This window comes from Barbus barbus (assembly GCF_936440315.1).
Source record: "Barbus barbus genome assembly, chromosome: 16".
Lineage (NCBI taxonomy): Eukaryota > Metazoa > Chordata > Actinopteri > Cypriniformes > Cyprinidae > Barbus > Barbus barbus.
This window is the reverse complement of record NC_136744.1, coordinates 17,774,406-17,795,059: the sequence shown is the minus strand read 5'-3', so window position 1 is coordinate 17,795,059 and position 20,654 is coordinate 17,774,406. Positions and strand designations below refer to the sequence as shown.

The window sequence follows — 20,654 nt, the reverse complement described above, 5'->3', positions numbered from 1 at the left end:
AGGATAATTACCCCACAGTCACTGGAGAGCCTATCCACTTTACTAAACTCACACACACTGAGAGAGATTCATGATGAAAGGAGAACAGAAGGCAATGAGAGAGATAGAGAGGAAAACTAGATAGAAAGAGACAGGAAGAGGCAACGTGATAAATTAATGATAAATGCACTATAGCATGAACAATAGACAGAGTGAACGGGGAAGACTGTAAGTCCATTAGTTAGAATTGTGAGCAACATGAAAAGAGAAAGGGAAACGATAGAGAACTAGAGTTGAAAGGATTTGAGATTTAGGTCTCAGGATGATCTTCAGTCATGATTGTTCTTCCAACATTTTAAGGTGTAAAAAAAAAAAGCTTTCTAAAGAGACTTGACTTTCTCCTGTCGGTATCACTTAAATGTACAAATTTTAGATACTTGCAGCTCTTCAGCATTGATGAGCTGAGGTCTGATCTGGGATTGAAAGCACACTGAACTTGCTTCTCACACATGATCGATTATGATCATGCTTGACATATTGTGTAAATTACTTGCAGTTGACCTCATGACACACTGGCCTCTGCCCTCCCTCATCCTTCTGTAGCTCACTGCGCATGCCTCATTTGAAGCTTTTTACAAATGGTAATGCCACCTAGTGGTTCTTTAAAATTGGATACAGCTTCCTATAAATAGAAAATGAATGCATCCTCATAACATCATGTGACAGATATAGCTTTTGAAAATATTTATGCATTATTATTATTATTTTTTTTATTATTATTATTATTTATTTATTCAATTTTTTAAAGTTTTGGATTAATTTTGAATTGCTTACACACATTGATTAGGCTAATCCATGAAAATTTGTCAAGAGAAATTTCATGCTTTAAAGTAATTGTTCACCCACAGTTCACTCACCCTTAGGCCATCAAAGATGTACAGTAAATGAGTTTGTGTCTTTCTTGGAACAGATTTGGCAAACTTTAGCATTACATCGCTTGCTCACCAAAGGACCTTCTGCAGCGAATGGATGTTGCCAGAATGAGAATCCAAACAGCTGATGAAAGCATCACAATAATCCACAAGTAATACACACAAACCCTGGTCATCAGTTAATTTCTTAAAAAGTTAGTTAAAAATGTCTTTATGATGGATTTGTTTACAATTCGATTTTATCAGTTATTTTAGTAGCTATACTGTAATAGCTATACTCAGGAGATGCTTCTTGATTTGTCTACAGTAATCTTTGCACCTATAGATCTTCAGAATTAAACTTCTATTTTTGCGGTAGCTCTAGCATCGCTGTTGAAAAGTACTTAGCTGGTAACAAGGCTGGCCCTAGCATTTTGGCCTCTACGGTTTCACCTACCTGCCACCCCCATCCTCCAATGTGCACATACTATACTGATACCTTATTGTAAAGTTTTACACAAATGATGCTGAGAGCACATCATCCGCCTCCTCATCATCTCCAGTGCTGATCTCTGGGCAGAAGGGGGTGTGTTCTCATCACAGCGCTGGAAATCCCCCATTAGTCACATAAAAGGGACCCGAACGCCAGTTCCGCATCATATTAAAGCTCGATCCTGAGCCGAACGAGGACTTTAAACTATGTAGGCACGGTGGACAGGGTTTAAATGGGCAATCTGATGGGCAGCTGGAGATACAAGGAGCCGAGCACAGTGGAAGAATGCGACTCGACGTGGGAAACGGACTCGGAGAGCGACGAGCATCAGCCGGGAGGAGAGGAGGAGGACAGCGGCATCTCCGAATCCATGAGCCCGGCGGATGCAGTCAGAGGAGCCGAGCAGCTGGATCACGGATCACCGCAGGTACCTCATCAATGACGAGCACTGAAAGATAACAAAGGAGAAACAATAATAACCATGAAAACGGTCGGTACGCGCATATGTGGGAATTGTAAGCGTAGAGTCGGTTGCATCCAAGATGACAGCGTGTAGTAATGATTGTGGTGTTGATATAACCTATGCAAATCCATGTGGTTTAAGCTTTCCTAAAGCGTGGGCAATGTCAATCTATCTATCATCATATAAGTAGCTATTATTAAATTAGCGGTGTACAGCTGTAAAGTACACGGCGCTATACTGAAAATTGCACATTTAGGGTAAAACTTTTACTAAATAGCCTACTAAGCACAGTTGTAATTGTAATGGGCTCTATTGTGACATTTTGTCCCGTTTTCTGCATGACTGTAGGCATAGTGACATTGTTGGTGATATCTAATACTACTACTAATAAAAAAATAAACACAACAAAAGCATATTTTATTAAAACATATCTGTTTGACCCATATTTGAAGAAGCTATGACCTTTCACCTTTGGCTTTTCAGCATGTTCTGTAGCTTTAAGTAGACTAGTTTTTCATTTAATTTTTTTTGGTCTACATAGTTTTTTTATGCATTTTCGTCAGATCAGTGAATAAAAAAGATTTTCAACGATTTAGTCCTTTACGCATACTCTATGATTGGGTATACTCGGCACCCAATGTAAAAAGCCCCTTACAGTTTTATTTGTGAAATACACAACGGAAATTGTAGCTCAAAGAGACACACCATTCATTATCTAATCGAAAAATAATGCAGACATTATTATAATATACATGAGATAATATGAAATTGCAAAAATGTTTAAAATTAAACAGGGAATGGTGCACTTTTTGCCAGTGTAACTTTTCTTAGAGCAATAGGAAGGTTATTAAAGCATTGTATCTTTGACCTTGTTAGATGTTATTTGTTTTAAAATGGCTCATGTTCTCTCTAGGTTTCTGGATTTTAAGGCCACTGAGACTATGACCTGTTCAATGTGACCTATTTCCTCATGGGAAATTTGCTCTGTTGAATTTCCTGTCAGCGGAAGAAGGACATTGGATTTTAATTAATTTGATAACAGCTTTTCACACTCACCATTATAGTATTGTTTTTGTGAGCCCTGCATCAAAGACCGTTGTATTATTTAATACAAAGTAAATTTAATGTTATTAATTAATAAGCCTCACAGGCATTTCAATATGACATTGGCCTCTACTAGCAAACCGCTTCATGTTGTGTGTAAGAGAGCAAGATTTCTGTGCTGAGCTTTCACTCAACTGTAAAGATGTTCAGTGTTTGAACATCACAAGAGGCTGAGAGCTAAAATATGGTCATGAATTAGTTAGAAAAAGTACATCGTCTACAAAATGGAGCTCTTCTCTCTTGTCTAACAGCCTTTGCATCCCAATGGAGAAGAGCAGTGACAATGTAGCTCAGATGCTGATGAGTGAAGTCATTCATACACTCTTTCACTGCCCATGTAACCATTCCACTCCTCTCTCTCCTTTCCTCTCACAGTTTGGTGACATGATGGAGTCCTCTACTAGGATGAAAAGGAGCTTTTACGCCGCAAAGGACTTGTACAAGTATCGGCATAGTTATCCGGTAAAGAGTTACGTCTACTCTCTTCACGTTTCTCATACAGAGCTTGAAGGCCAATCATCTTTGAATATGAAATTTGTAGTTAATATTGCAGTACAGTCAGCAGAATAACATAGTAGAGACCAAATGTAAAGTTTTTTTTCCCCTCTCTCTCTCTCTCTCTCTCTCTCTCTCTCTCTCTGTCTCTCTCTCTCTCTCTCTCTATCTCTCTCTCTCTCTGTCCTTCTGTCCTGGTTTTAATCTGTGATTCTGTTGCTCAGAACTACAAGGAGCCTCGTCAGCCGAACGAATACCGCAATCTGAGGTTTTATCTGAATAAGATCCCCCTGGTGCCGGATGGTGAGTGTGTGCTTGCTTTTTCGTTTTAATGACTGTACAATGGGATTTGGACTGAAAAGAACGCTATCACTAACCCTGTTACTCAAAATGTCTTTGTATGTGTACAGTGCGTTTTATTGCAGCCATTGAATGAATTGTGAGTGAAGAGTCTTTTCATACTATTTCCTGTATTCTTCAATAATGAACTAATATTATTGCTGTTCTTTCCAGGACAGCATTGTATGGAGTTCAAAATGTTTGCCAAACAAATCTGCTTTATTGTTTTTAAATCACCATTATATTAAAGGAAGTTCCTCCCTGGAAGTCCCTTGATTCTCATAATGAGACTGTGCCTTAATTGTTATATGGGGAAATTTTCTTTGCAGTAATAACACAGCCATTTTAGGAACAGAAGCGCGGTGCAAATAATGATCTGGGCTGGTAATCCAATAAGATTCAAACCATGGTTTACACAGATGATCCATGAGCAAGAGAGTCATCTTAAAATTATTTTACCCATGATTACTTCAAGAAATAGTTCTGAATAACAAAAATTCTGTCATTATTTACTTGTTTCAAATTTGTGTGCTGTTGTTTTTCTGTGGGATGTAGGATTTAGAAGAATATGCACATTCCTCTTTTTCATAATCGTTATTTAAGAGCTTTTCAATGAGTTTGTAAAGGTTCTCGAGTTGAGAGCTTGTTGGATCTATCTATCTATCTATCTATCTATCTATCTATCTATCTATCTATCTATCTATCTATCTATCTATCTATCTATCTATCTGTCTGTCTGTCTGTCTGTCTGTCTGTCTGTCTGTCTGTCTGTCTGTCTGTCTGTCTGTCTGTCTGTCTATCTATCTATCTATCTATCTATCTATCTATCTATCTATCTATCTATCGATCGAGTTAATTTTCATTTTTGATTGAGCTGTTGCTTTGTTACATTAGACATGATCTGAAATTTGCTTTAGATTTAATTTTTTGTTTCCAAGTCATGTCGATCCCGCCTACAATATTTCATAGTAATATTTCATACAATATTTCATAATATCGATGGTGAGACTCACAACACAAGAATATTACAATACACAAAGACATGAACATACATCCTGCAAGAACATTTATACCCAAATTAACATAAAGCAGTTTTTACAACCGAATACACATGCCAGCTGGTGTGAGGGAAGAACATGGGTTCTGGAGTGCTTCATTAGCTGAATGTTTTCCCTGCGGGCCAGTTTAGGCAGGCAGACATTGAAGACATCTCAGAGGAGCCATTGATTGGTTATTGTGGGCATGTTTGAGAATTAACTGGATCTGTTGTGCAAGCGTTTAATGGCAGTATAACTGCTTCACTGCTGTTTAGGCAGAAGGATACACACACACACACACACACACACTGCTGTGCTCTGTGTTCCCTTGAGATCTCAGTGTTTCCATGTCACGGATGACCTACACATCTGTTTGCACTCTGATCTGAAACAACATGCTGTCCTATCATGTCTCATATGTGAATGAATCATTGTTTTTAATCAAATCTTTTAAATGAATCATTTGATCTAGTACACATTGGTTTGAATGATTTGTTCACAGACTATTTATCTCAATGATTCAGCGATCAGGTCCTAGTAGAGCTCACTGGAAGAAAAGATGAAGTTTTACATTTTGGGCTGTTAATCATAAGTCTTATGGGCTCTTTTAAGACTTGAATGTTCCATAAAGAAATAAAGTCATAGGCTTATGAAAAACTGTCCCTTTAATAGAGTTTTATGTGACTAATGCTGAGCTTGGCCTCTTTGTCCCCGCAGGTATTTATATTGAAGAAATCCTCACTAAATGGAGGGGCGACTATGAAAAATTAGAGCACAATCACACATACATTCAGTGGTAAGACATTTCTTCAATATTCCGGCTTCTCTGCGAGCAATAAAGCACCTAGTCAGTAATTTCTTAATAATGCTTAATAACTGAGACTTCACAAATTGTTATCGGCCAGGCACTTACTATTTTATTATCACTGCTTGTTCACAGAACAGAGAAAGTTGTGTGTTTATATGTGCATGAGGGATTAGATATCCTTTTCTTTACCATCTGTTCAAAATAAAATTCATATTCCTTAGATGCAAATCAAGGCAAAATCAAACAAGAGCATGAAAGCGGACAAAGGCAGTTATAAAGACAAAATCAGTACAATTGTGCAGGTGAAGGGGTCAATAACGCCCTTTTTGGTGACAAAAGATGGCCTTAGGCACTACATTAGATAAAAGTTACTTTAATGTTTAACGTTGCTTAAATATTCATAGACCGCTTTGGCTGACATCATCTCTTTAGTAACCGAAGAAGCTTTGGGGAATGTCTATGACTTGAGGGTATTTCCTGATTAAATGGTCCATTTTCCTAACATTAAAGATGCAAACGATAAAGGTTTAATCTTAATGGCAGAAGATAAGTGCAGCCCACATTATAGAAATGTATGTAAGCTTTTCTAAGAATTTGAGATTAAATCAAGCATGATTAATGAAACATATTGCAGGCACTACAGTAAAACAGCACCCAGCTGTTTGGGTGCATAAAACATCATAGCTTTCAATATTAATAAACATTTTGTAGTATATATTGAGATATGAAGAGGTATTTTCGTTTCCGACTAAGAGAAATACTCAGCAACTCTTTTGGATTCTGATGATTATTATATTGTTGATATAATAAAAGAGGCACTTGTTCAAGGTCAACTTGGAAAAAATACTGAACATTCACATCACCTGTAATTTACTGTAACTAGTAGGTGAAATGAATCCTATGTAAACTGCAGCTGCTGCAACTTGAAGGACAAAATGTGTCTCCTGCATTAGCTTCATGATACTATTGACAAGAAACATACGAAGCATTTCCCTTTGACCTTATTGGTCCTTAAATTAGAGAATTAGCATTTCGAGCCATGGGGTTCCTCAACCATTTTTAACGGGTTTTCAGAGTCTGTAACATCACCAATAAAATCAAAATTTTAAAACAGAGTGCTTAAAAAAGTAAGTTAAAAAAGTTGCTAAATAGGGACTTCATCTACCACAAGCACATGCTTGATCAGCTTGACAGCTACTGGTGTTAGCAGAGTTTTTAAAGCAGTATTCACGCTTGAGATTTAAATGTGTGAAATTTCTGTTGTAGAACATGACATAAAACTCTCCTCAAATAATGTTAACCACAGACCTTATTCTACTCAGTCCAAAAAAAAAGAAAAGCTAAAATTAGCCTTTTGGGGTGGCCTACAATTTGACGCCATTTTTTTTGTTTCATGTTTTAGTCATCCTCTTTTCAACCACTAATTCATTTTAAAAATAAATATTATACAATACCTACATCCCCAAGGAGAAAACATGTAAACAGTAATGAATTTGAATCTGCTGGCGATGTAACATTCAGTGAACGTTGAAGGCTGTACGGAGGTTAAACAGAGGTTTTACGTCATATGCTCTTGTAAAGTTCTCAGTAGGGTGCTGTTACCTCACTCACTCCCAGAGCTGAAGCTCCTGTTCGTTCCTGCCTGTGCTGTTATTATGAGCATTGAGGGTGAGGAAGAGGGGGCAGACATGATGCCCCAAGCCCGTGTGAAATAACAACACAGTTCTAAAATAAAGCTTCACGCATATGCTGCCAATCGTACCTCGGCACCCCCTCCTGCTGAGGAATAAAGCTTCTCTCATTCCCCTCTACTAATTTTTTCACACTCCGTATGCTTGCAGGGCTATCTGCATAATATAAATTAGCCAATGTAAAAACACAAGTGAGTGCAAGCAGAGAGATCGCTACCATTTTGCCTCTTTAAGTAAATTAAGATGAGATGATAGCGAAAGATGTGCCAAGGTTTGCGAGGTGTGCTTCGCTAGTAGTCAGCAACATGTAGGATCAAAAAGCTGGCAGGGAGAAATTGACCCTTTATTGCAGTGTGTGTGTGTGTGTGTGTGTGTGTCTTATCTCTCTCACTAGTCCCCTTCCCCATATCCTAGTGACTGTCACTTTTGACTGTTCCAGCATGATTTATTTTTGGTACTAGTTTAATAATTGTGATTTATTGTCTTAAATCATTAATTATGTTATATACACTCTTACCACTATTCATTTTCATTTAATGTTTATATATGAATACATTAATATATTTTAGCATATTTGTAGAACAACTGATAAAAGTTTGTCAACGGCCAGTGCCAATACTGATTACTAGGGAACTTGATATGGTTGATATAAAGCAGATGTAGTATATGATAAAGGCTAATACAATTTAAATTATAGTTTAATTATAGCAATAATATTCCTTCAGTTCAAACTTTGATTTCAAATAATTTGATTTCTAGGTAATGCATTTTGAATTAATGCATTTATGTATATGGTCATGACTCATGGGTTTGATTCTTTGGTAAAGGTGTCCGTGTGATTGTATATATTGGTATATATATATAAAACCAAACCCAAAATTGTATGTGTTTGAAAATGTTTATCCAGAGTTGTCAGTCATATTTCTAACGGATAAATTATGATAAATTCCTAGGTAGATCCTAATTGGTAGTTTCTTTGCTGCTGTTACAGGCTCTTCCCACTCAGAGAACAAGGCCTAAATTTTTATGCTCAAGAACTCACTCAGGATGAGATAAAGGTATGCTGCTCAAGTCAATCAAGATCAGTAAAGACATGTATACTCTTAAACATAAAGGTTCTTCTGTGGTTCTTCATAGCAAAGAACTTTCTTCTTTATATTTTTATTTTTATTTCATTGATTCATAATTATTATTACTTTTGCTGTATAAGGACTTGAGTTGTCAGTATGGTTCTCTGGATGCAATAAGAAATAAGTGCTTTAAATCAGTGTTTTGATTTTTGGGTCCTTAAAGGTTGGTACATATAAAAAAATAATTTTTTTTTTATGAAACTCAAAGTATATTAGGCTGTAAAACACTTTGGTTCTAATTGGAACCTTTATTTTTAATAGTGTAATATCACCCAGTCAGGGGGTGTCAGAACATTCATAAATAGATTCTGGGAAGTGGCACATTTAGTTTTTTAGTGTCAGTGCCTCTATTTTATTCAGCCTTAAATAACCTTCTGTAGTCATTGTGCAGATCAGCTTTAAACCAAGTACGTTTTTGTTTTCAACAGGAATTTCAAAGCACTCGAGAAGCCAAGAGACGCTTCCTCCTAGCATATACGATCATGTTGGATTTCTTTGGAATCAAGCTCCTGGATAAAAATGGTAATGTGGCTCGGGCCCCAAACTGGCAAGATCGCTTCCAGCACCTGAATGAGTGAGTTGTCTTTCTGGTTTGCTGTTTTTAAAAGTCCTTTCTACTCTATAATTTCTGTCTTCTTCCCATTATGTTCTACTTCATCTGCACCAGTTATCTTCACATTCCATGACAATCTGACTGTCTCCCATCTCCTGTCTCCTGCCATATTTAGCATGCTTCAGTCCAGGGAGTTCTTAGTCTCCTGTCTCTGCAACACAATTTCACAGTCATGACCCCGACTGCACCGTCATGTGACCGTCTTATGCAGGGGCTGGAGAAATGGGTCAGACACACAGAGGAAGTTGAATAGAGAAGAGTAGAACAGGATGCAAAAACTTTTGCATTTAGAGAAATTATTATTTAGATCAGGAAAAAAATGCAGAAAGGGAGAATTGCACACGAGTTTGATGAACACACGATAAGCAAGGAGGGAACGAAAGAAGATCCGCAGTGCAGAGGGCTGAGTAGTAGACATAGATGACTGTGTGTCTGTCTGTGCGTCATTGCCCCAGGACTGTGCCATAGAGGACACACTTACATTACATTGCAGAAATACTCCGCTTGATGAACTTTGTCTGCAGTGTGAATGGGTCTATACAAAAAGCTGTCATTTAAGAGAGTATTCCTCTCTTACACTGGACAAAAATGACTTCTTGTTGTCCAGTAAACATATCTAATTGACACTGCAAAGGTGCACAGAAGTGCTTCTGAAGTGGGATGTTAGGTGTCTTTACACAGATACTTGTTTAATGCTGCTTAGAGGTGGTATAAATGCATTTACACTAGGGCTGCCCTCGACTAAAGATTTTTCTGAATAACTAATAGTTGTTCGTTTGAAGCGATTAGTCGCCTAAACGCATGTTTTTATTAATAAACGAGCGAATAAGCAACCTCTTTGGGTTATAGTCGACTATTAGTGTAACGGTTGCTGTCCAGGGAGACAGGAGAACGAGGAGTATAAAACAAAATATAACTTTATTAAATGAAACAGAAGCTGACGCAAGGTTAACAGCATAAAACGTAACTTTAAGACTAGACGAAGACTTAAGAGAAACTGAGGACTTATAAAGGGGCTGGAACAAACGAGGAAACAAGGTAATTGAATCAAACACAGGTGATGAATATAACTAATTAACAAAACTAGGTCAGAAACTAAAACAGGAAAAACCAAATAAGGGCAGAAAGGAAACTAAACAGAAACAGATATGTTACAGTATCTCCCCCTCCCGGAAGGTGCGTCCCGCACCGTAACAGTAACATCGGGGAGGGGGGGCGGGCGTCCTGGAGGCTGGAGCAGGACCAGGATATGACAGGGAAGCCTCCAGGACGGATCAGGAGCCTTGGGATGCCATGGCAGGACTGGAGATTCGGGAGACCAGGGTGGATCCGGAGCCTTGGGAGGCCATGGCAGGACTGGAGATTCGGGAGACCATGGCGGATCCGGGGCCTTGGGAGGCCATGGCAGGACTGGAGATTCGGGAGGCCATGGCAGATCTGGAGCCTTGGGAGACCATGGCGGATCCGGAGCCTCGGGCGACCATGGCGGATCGGGGTCCTCGGGCGGCCTTGGCGGATCGGGGTCCTCGGGCGGCCTTGGCGGATCGGGGTGCTCCGTGGCCTTGGCCCTTGGCCTGGCCACACAGACTGAGACTATATGGCCCCCCCCCAAAATTTCTTTGGGAAAGTTCCCCTCTGGGGGCCACATTGGAGGAGCGGACTCTTGGGGGCGCTCTGGAGGAGCGGACGCTTGGGGGCGCTCTGGAAGAGCGGACGCTTGGGGGCGCTCTGGAAGAGCGGACGCTTGGGGGCGCTCTGGAAGAGCGGACGCTTGGGGGCGCTCTTGCAGCGCAGACACTTGAGGGCGCACGGGAGGCGCTGGGCTGGACGGGACCAGCGGGAACTCAGGTGGGCTGGACGGGACCAGCGGGAACTCAGGTGGGCTGGACGGGACCAGCGGGAACTCAGGTGGGCTGGACGGGACCAGCGGGAACTCAGGTGGGCTGGACGGGACCAGCGGGAACTCAGGAGGGCTATTACGAGGAGCCGGCACTGGAGGGCACTTGCGAGGAGCAGGCACTGGAGGGAACTTGCGAGGAGCAGGCACTGGAGGGAACTTGCGAGGAGCAGGCACGGGAGGGCACTGTGGGCGAGCGTGTACTGGGGAGAGGACGGGAGCCGAGAATTCCCGGGGAAGTGCCTCATCCAATAAACCCCCATTCAGTGTTGGGGAAACCCACTTAGTGGGTGGCGAAACCATCTTAGCCGCGGGGAGCGGAACCACTTTCGCCGCGGGCGGAACGTTCATCGCCTCGCACGGCGGTATCCTCATCGCCGTGGACGGAACATTCGACGCCGCAGATGATTTAAAATTCCCCTGGGACGCGGGTCTAGTGAAGCGGCGTATTGCGACCCGTTCTCCCCAGAACGGCAGACTAGCGGACGCCGCGAACGGTGACCCATTCTCCCAGGTACGAGGGGCAGGGGCGAGCCTTGAACGGTGGCGCGATCCCCCGCAGACAACGGGAACAAGCTCAAGCATTATGAGCGTCGATGTCGTCTTCGGTTATTGGTCTAGTCTTCTGTAACGGTTGCTGTCCAGGGAGACAGGAGAACGAGGAGTATAAAACAAAATATAACTTTATTAAATGAAACAGAAGCTGACGCAAGGTTAACAGCATAAAACGTAACTTTAAGACTAGACGAAGACTTAAGAGAAACTGAGGACTTATAAAGGGGCTGGAACAAACGAGGAAACAAGGTAATTGAATCAAACACAGGTGATGAATATAACTAATTAACAAAACTAGGTCAGAAACTAAAACAGGAAAAACCAAATAAGGGCAGAAAGGAAACTAAACAGAAACAGATATGTTACAATTAGGGGGCAGCCCTAATTTACACAGCTGTATACTTTGATTACAAGGACTGAAGTGCATCTGAGCAGGCATAATTTAGTCTAGCTGTTATACAGCATTGCATCTTTACACTGAATTTTGAGCAGGCACAGTGCAGCCTTAACTAGTGCAAAGATGCCTAAACTATCCTTGAAACAAGATAAATTTACTTGAGAAGCAACACTGCATACAATATTTAGGCCTGTTTTTAAATAAAGTATTTTAAATGAAGGCCTACTTTTTTATACTGCAGATTTTTCTTTCACTTGTTTTAAACTTAAAACTTATAAAACAAAAAATGAAGGCATTGAAGGTACATTTATGAAAATTAGTTTATTATTATTTTGTTATTTTCAATTTATACAAATTCTAACTAGATAGGTAAATAGCTAGATAGATACAGTATATAGGACCTTTGAAGTGTAGCCAATGTCAAATAAATTTCACAAAGTTCGTTTGGTACTGTGATCCATTAATTCATTACAAAAGTTTGGATAATGTGGATGTTTCTTAAACACATAAATAAATATATTGTATGTTTTATTATATTGTTATTTTGTATATTGGTATTGATGACAATATAAAAAAATAACATCAAAGGAATATAATCCATTTAGTGCTGTTGTGAACCTAGAAGCTTAATCTGGTTAACGCTGCTCATAGCTATAAACTGGTAGAAAAGTTCACCCCAAAATATGCCAATGAATCAGCCTTTGTTTTATGTAAATAATATATTGCTTTCAAAAATATAAAATGTCAAAACGTATTCTTCTCTGGCAACAACCAATATTACTTTAACTGAAAATGTTGGCCATTGTGTAAAACCTATGACCTCTTTTCTTTCCAGGTCGCAGCACAATTACCTGCGTATTACTCGCATTCTGAAGAGTCTTGGTGAACTGGGCTTTGAAAGCTTCAAGCTGCCTCTGGTGCGTCTGCTGTTGGAGGAGGCGCTGGTGGAGGGCACTTTACCCAACATGCGTCACAGCGCACTGGAATACTTTGTCTACACACTGCGCCAACACGCTCAGAGACGCGCCCTGCTCCGCTTCGCCCAGCGCCACTACCAGCCGCCTGAGAACTTCATCTGGGGGCCACCCAAGAAGAAGCGCATTCCGGCCTCTGGATCCGCAGTGATGAAGGCAGGAAAAAATGAGGTGGTGGAGAGGAGTGTGGGCAAAGCCAGGTCACCTAGGGAGGGCAGAAATAACTTAGAGAGAGAGGCGGACGACATGGAAAAGAGGAAGAGTGGAGAGTGGAAAACAGCAAAAGGGTCCATGGTCCTGCAGGAGGTTAGGGTAAGGGTAGATCTAGAAGAATACATTGAGACCATTCCTCTGTAAGAATATAAAGAGAGAGATTCTGGGAATTCTGAGCTGAAAGTTAAGTAAAAGAATGGCACAGCAATATTATTCCATACTATTGCCTTTTAAAGACTTGCTTTTTGAACAACTTGACTGTTTGCCATTTTGATTTTAATTAATATGAGGTGATTTTTCTTAACTCTGAATACTTTTCAAAGTGTTAGCGGATGAATTTCTCTATCGTAATTCTTACTTGCAGCCCTCTGGAGAGTTCTTAGTGCATGTACAAGTGTATGTATAAGTGCTACTTGAAACTCTGTTCGTGTGAAATTTTGCACTTTTTGACTATTCAGTCTTCCCCTGTCAGAGAATATTATCTTAGTCTACCAGCTTTGAGATGAGGCTTTATTTGCTAATCATAAGCCCGTCTCTCCGACAGATGTGTGTTCTTTTGCGTGTTCAGAGCTCACTGATGTTTCTCACAACGGATTCTCGTAGCTCATTGTAACAGATTATAATAATGTGAAGTAAGTGTGAATATACTTGCAGGAATCTTCAGGTAATTGATCTTCCATGTTTCTATAGGTACGTGTGAGACTTTAATCCAGTTTTCTCGAATATGTCTTGCAATATAAAGTGCCTCTTCTTTCGTTTGTTAAAGCATACATGAGTGCTTTATCATTTCGAGTCGGAAGTCGCATAGTAAGCCATTTGTGGAAAAACGCAATTATAAGCAAAACAAACTTGAATTTAGACTCTTTTGTGTTAGTTTTTGATAAAAACAAAGCCTTAGCTCTTATTTTTAAATGAGAATTTAAACGGTAAATGCTGTTTTGACGCTACTTGTGGCAGATCGTAACCGCCCGAGTTCAAACGGCAGCGTTTACCGCTCATTACAGTAGGCTACTAGTTAAAGCACATCAAAAGGTATATTAAAAGTGTATTTATGTAAAAAAAAAAGTATTATTTAATCAGCGAAGAAGGTGAAGACATCGGTAAAACAGCTTTTGAACAACATGGTATGTAGCCTAACATTCCTCTTAGGAATGTCCGCTCGTTAGTTGGAAAAAAAGTAGGCCTAAGTAATAATAGTTGAATATATGCACAATATTATAAATGAACATTTACATTTTTAGGCTGTTATTTATGCCTTTTTCTTAAAAACAGGTTTAACAGCCACCATTTAAATGATTATATCTTGAGAACTGTTTGAAAGATAATGGTGATAACATTATAAAGCAGAAACTTTGCTTTTTCATTCAGTGCATATAACTCAAAATTACTCAAAAGTGATGGAGCAATTCATATATGTACGTCACGTGTAAGTGTGTATGCTGCCTTTCTCTAATCATACTTACAGTGTTTAAGTGTGGACAATCAGGGCTATTGATCGTCACTATCCAAATAGAATACAAATAAATGAGTGTTTTATAAGCAGATATGAATTAATATGGCTCACGCATGTTATGTGTGTTTGTTCCACACTGCTGTTTCAGAGTGTACCCAGAGGGCTAGACAATACCGCCACAGCACAGGTGTGTGTGTGTGTGTGTTACGGGGTTCTAACAGCACACAAACAGCGAACAATTTCAGGAAATACTAAATCCCTTCTTTCTTGTAATAGTGGCATCTTCCCTTTTCTCTTTTGGATTAAACGATAAAGGCTCGCAGTCTTTCGCCTCAGTCAATATTTAGATGGAGCACAGTTTTCTGTTTTCCATCTAACCCAGTTCATACCCTGGGGTTCATTAAATGCCATCTATCTAAATGTGTGAGAGTCATGCATGCATGCATGAAAAGAGGGTTCACATTCTGCTTCATTATTTCCTCCAAATGGACAGATAATTCTTCTGTCCAAAACCTGAAAAACCATAGTTGTCCTGTCTACTAAGATGCCTTCATCTAAGTTTTTGAATTCAACACAGATGTGCACTGCAATATTCCACAATCCTGTGCATGGCAGTTGGTGAAAAGAAAAGAAGACATCTGACTGAGAGATTGAAAGAAGTACATTTATTCATAAATGTCAGTTTTTTCGACTTCTACTAGACATAAGTATTAATATTCGCTTGCCTATCTCTTAAGCTCACTTGAATTTCTTGAAGTTGTTGATTTTTAGATGTGAAGTTATAATGCTTTGGAAGTCAGTCTGAAACCAATTTTCTTTAGGAGGTACTTTTATACAAAAATATTGCCTTTACGTCAAAATAGGCAGTGGAACTTAGGTTTCAGACTTCTATCCTGTTTGGAAACAAATAGCCATCTTCTCTTTGTTCATTTGAGGAAACTGTGGTTCTAAAAGACTGTTGAATCCACATCTCAGTATTTCAGTGTTTCTTGTGCCATAATTGTGTGGAAACAGTTTGATTGGCGACATGTAAGGCGCCTTATAACTTATAACTTTGTTGAGACGTGATAATTTGTAATCAAAGGAGATGTGACATTTGGAAGTTCATATTTGGATGTTTCTATTGTGGCCTACTGTGTAATAAAGTGCAGCTCTTTGACGAATTATAAGTGTGTGTGTTTAAATACAGCTACTGAATTTTGATGTTTTATGAATTTGACTGACACAACTGCGATTTTGCATCTTTTAATTTCCCCCTGCACATTTAATTCAATTGAATTCATTTGAGAGGAGTATAAATGGGTATGGTGATGTTACTATTACAGTGTGTCAAATATATATTTATGCACTTTGAGAAGATACTGTAAATGCACATATAAAACAAATATTTGTAATAAATACAATTTCAAAATAAAAAATATCAAATCACAAACTAACCACAATAATTTCCTAACTTTTCCTTTTATTACGTAGCTATCGAATACTTTTTCTGATTGGCCAATCACAGCATTCTGTGGTCATATAATATAAAATAATATAATAATATGAATATTATAATATATAATTATGATTATATAAAATATTGTTACTTAATAATAAAGTTTTATTTATTTGATAAGTACCTGTTTAATAAGCAGAATTAAATTTGGTTGGGCCCAAAATAAACCTCTTCACTCTTACACAAAGAAAATATATTTCCTTAATAACAATCAACATAATAAATGATTTAATGTATATGGAAAATCTACAGAATAATATATTCAATCCAAAGTTAAGTAGGCTAAATTAAGTACAAATGCAGTGGTGGTCTTTACTTAAGTAAATTTGTGAAGTATCTGTACTTTACTGGAGTAGTTTTATTTTGAGTAACTTTTACTTTTACTTCACTACATTCCAAAGCATAAGATCGTACTTTTTAGTTCACTACATTTCATAAAACATATCGTTACTCCTTATAATCTTTTCAATGATTATAATATTATAATATTCTTTTCAATTAACCAATTTTTCAGTGAAATCGGTTCGCAAATCGCAACAAATGATTAATTCACGAACTGGATCCGATTGCAGCTGTTCTCGAGTCGACAACTCACTGATTCAAATGATCCGTTTAGAGCGAGTCTCCAGTGAACTGAACTCACTGATTCAAATGATCCGTTTAGAGCGAGTCTCCAGTGAACTGAACTCACTGATTCAAATGATCCGTTTAGAGCGAGTCTCCAGTGAACTGAACTCACTGATTCAAATGATCCGTTTAGAGCGAGTCTCCAGTGAACTGAACTCACTGATTCAAATGAACCGTTTAGAGCGAGTCTCCAGTGAACTGAACTCACTGATTCAAATTAACCGTTTAGAGCGAGTCTCCAGTGAACTGAACTCACAAGTAAACACTGGAGATCTTGTGAGCGCCCGCGCGCGCAACTGATGCGGCTAAAAGTAAGTTACTAATGTCGAATTTTAGGATTAATTATTGTAACTGAAAATCATATTTAAGTCAAAACTGTCAGTTGTTTGTGAACTAAATCTGCTATAAAGGGTGATCTATTTAAGCCTTCTGAAATGCTTGAATGCACACAGATCAATGTCAGTGTCTCTATGTTTTAGGTCAAAAAACAAAACATTAAAATAACACAGATTAAATAAAATTACTCATGCACGTTCATATTCCCCGCTGCTGTAAAGTTAGCAGTTTTATTAAATTGCTATGCATTTAGCCCTATGTGACGTCTGTTTTTATATTGTTTATCAACAGTACAAATTTTTTATGTTGTTTAGATCATCGAGCCGAGCAGACAGATATGACTGTTTATTCATAACCATATTGAAAATAAGTAAATATTGTTAGCTAATGCTAACTGTCTAGCTAACAAGCTTGCTGGTGCTAAGTTGAGGACATTTTTTGATATAAAGTCCAAATATTTTTATTCAGCCACCTAGATAGATTCCATCTGATGTAAAAAGAAAGGATGTGATGTTCAGAACACAGTAACTACAGTAATTATCAAAGTGGGAAGTGATGCCCTCTTGGGGCATTTGGCCAGGGGTGTTTTTACACCACAGACAAGGTTTGAGAAGAAAAAAATCATGAAAATATAATTATATTTTCCTTAAAATGTTCTTCCTAACTTCAGACCTAATTCTCATGTCATATATAACTGACGTTCTGCAAAACAAGAAGTTTTAAAACACTTTTTTTCTTACTGGGGAAAATTAGACGGTCAAATCTGTTTTTTCTCAGGTACATCGCAGTGTAAGCTTCACAGTGAACATCACTACATCACTCTTATCAACGTAGTCCATACCAACAACAAATATATATATCTTGACTCCATATAGTGGTCATTTTGGGAAAATTACAGGTATTTTGGTAAATTATAAAAATGTGCTAAAATTAAATTAAGTAGTTTACATAAAATTGCAAAATAAATCTATCAGTACTTTTTTACTTAAGTACATAAAAAAATGAGTACTTTTGTACTTTCACTCGAGTAAAATTTAAAAAGCAGTACTTTGACTTTTACTGGAGTAATATTTTATTATACATATCTGTACTTTTACTCAAGTACTTGATCTGTGTACTTTGTCCACCACTGTACAAATGTCAAATCTAATTTTCCAGTCACCATGTTGTCATGACTTTAACAAAACATCCAATTTTCCAAAAATCCTTAAATGCTCTCAGTAAACACTTTTCTTAAATTCCATCACAGATATTTTCATATACTGTATGAAATATGTAGCTAACAGTAAAGATCAAAGTTGATAATATGTGTTCTTCATTGCTACACATTTACATTTTATTCATTTAGCTGACGCTTTTATCCAAAGCGACTTACAATTGCTATATATGTCAGAGGTCGCACGCCTCTGGAGCAACTAGGGGTTAAGTGTCTTGCTCAGGGACACATTGGTGTCTCACAGTGGATTCGAACCCGGGTCTCTCACACCAAAGGCATGTGTCTTATCCACTGCGCCATCACCACCACCACATTTTAAATGTATCAATATATAGCCCAACATGGTCCATGCATATAATGCAGTAAATTGAAAAACATAGCACTAGTTTAGATTATTTAATATATCGTATTGTATTTTCCAGTATACTCCCCTATATTTTTGTTTCGTAAGGGCAGGGTGATGAAAGACCCTTTAGCTTATGGTCCTGATCATGCGATTTGGGTTTATTCTACAATAGGGACCAGCTAACTGAAGCTCATCGCTTGCATATGCAATTTCAAAACAATGTCTTGGCTTAAGATAAAGTGGCTCTGGCTTCGCTCTCAGCCGCTGAAGTGCACTGCGCCGTGTCTTTGACAGAGGACAAGTTGAAAATCACTCCGTTCCCTCTCATAATCCACACCGCTCTGTTGAGAGGATTGTGAAGTCAGGGAAACAGTTAAAATTGTGATAAAATCAGAGAAGAGTGGTGCCATATGGTCTGTTCAGGCAGCCTGGTCCCTGGTGGGCTTAAGGAGACCGCATATCCCGTAATCAGCGTGAGCTTTGCTGTCGCTTGTCAAAGCATCAGTGTGTGGGAGCGCTTTTCCTGACGTACACCTGTGAGTGTGATTTTCCTTGCCAGCTCTTCAGTCTGAGAGTTGTCAGACACACACCTGGCCCGGCTCTCCTGGTGCGCTCCTGCACACTGTTTTACACCAGCACTCTTGCTGTGGTTCATGAGTGTTAAATGTGCTGAGTGGAAAGCACTATGGCCTACTGATCAGGAGTGACAGAATGAGGTGGAAGGGCTTGTGTGCTGGGTGTCTGTGTCGTGAAGCGGATACTCCCCATGACTCACGCTGCTTGTGTGTGTGTGTGTGCATGTATCTTCCTTACTGTGCTGTAGTCTCATTCAATTAGCAGCCTCAAAGCTTCATACCACAGCTCTCAATTAAACATACAACATACACTGTGCAACTCAGACCAGTGAAAAACCGCATTAAATCTATATGAGGCTGGCAAGATTTTTTTTTTTCTCATGTAACAGCAATCAAACCAACATTAGGCATTCTAAGTTGTTGCTTTAAAGAAAAACAGAAACGCAGCGCAACGTTATAATGAACAAAAATTGATTTGATGCGATGAGAACGTGCCTTTCTGTAAACCAGGGCTGTCCAAACTCAGTCCTGGAGGGCCGGTGTCCTGCAGAGTTTAGCTCCAACCCTTATAAAACACACCTGAAGCAGCTAATCAAGCTCTTACTAGGCATACTAGAAGCTTCCATGCAGGTGTGTTGAGGCAAGTTGGAGCTAAACTTTGCAGGACACCGAGTTTGGACAGCCCTGCTGTAAACAATAGCCTACAAAACTTTTGCCAAGCATTGTGATCACTCTGCCAGGCTTTCGATCAAATGTGCATAGGCTAAATCAGATCGTACTCACACTTATACTTACACGGATGTACACGGACAGTTACAATATCATGATTATGGTTAAATAAGAAAAAAGACATCTAACCATCAAAACCAAATTAGGCTACATTTATTTTCAAATGAAATATCTCAACACACATAATTAGATATAAGCACAACTTGTGTAGATTTATTTAGTAAAAAGGCCTGACTGCTTAATTTTGGTGTAGGCTATTTTCAGCATATTAGAGTGATTTCTGAAAATGCAGCTTTGCCATCACAGGAATAACAGATACAGATACAGTTTTGACGTGGTACAGTTTTTGTTTAGCATGCAAGGGAAGCAGAGTTGGAAACCTGACCATTTTTATATGCATGTATGTATGTATATTTCCCCAATTCCCCATTGGGACAACAGTAACTTGAACAGATGTTGTTTGAGGGAATTTCTGTTTTCTGTAAAGAGGAAGTGCTGATGGGACTCATAGCAGTGCGTCCAATGAAACAGCCAGTTCTGTCAACTCAATCCTTCACTGTTAGCAACCACATGACTTCAAATGACCTTCCTTTAGCCATGCAGTGACAAAGTGCATTTAGGCCTTGTCCAAAATATTACCCAGCCATTACACAGCTGTTCTCACACAGGCTTATTACCAGGAGTATGTATACTTGAGAAAGCGAGAACAAGAGTGGTAGAGTCACACTTTTCCAGTAAGCACTAGCACAGAGTCTTACATTATCTGTTTAGGTTT

General features: G+C 38.8%; 1 protein-coding gene across 1 annotated transcript; it reads left to right on the top strand.

Annotated features, from left to right (window-relative positions):
• Positions 1-1,499: 1,499 nt before the first annotated feature.
• On the top strand, positions 1,500-15,959 carry LOC306882738 (opioid growth factor receptor-like protein 1). Its single transcript, XM_079437590.1, has 7 exons — positions 1,500-1,810; positions 3,326-3,412; positions 3,670-3,748; positions 5,539-5,617; positions 8,312-8,378; positions 8,879-9,024; positions 12,748-15,959. Exons 1-7 carry the CDS (start codon positions 1,616-1,618, stop codon positions 13,241-13,243), a joined length of 1,149 nt encoding a protein of 382 aa, XP_079293716.1. The 5' UTR covers positions 1,500-1,615; the 3' UTR covers positions 13,244-15,959.
• Positions 15,960-20,654: the final 4,695 nt, after the last annotated feature.

Bases quoted from the DNA above. Each gene is read 5' to 3' on its own strand.
- LOC306882738 (XM_079437590.1), top strand. From the start codon at position 1,616: ATGGGCAATCTGATGGGCAGCTGGAGATACAAGGAGCCGAGCACAGTG. The intron at 8,379-8,878 runs GTATGCTGCTCA...TGTTTTCAACAG, and splicing joins TCACTCAGGATGAGATAAAG to GAATTTCAAAGCACTCGAGA. The intron at 9,025-12,747 runs GTGAGTTGTCTT...TTTTCTTTCCAG, and splicing joins CGCTTCCAGCACCTGAATGA to GTCGCAGCACAATTACCTGC.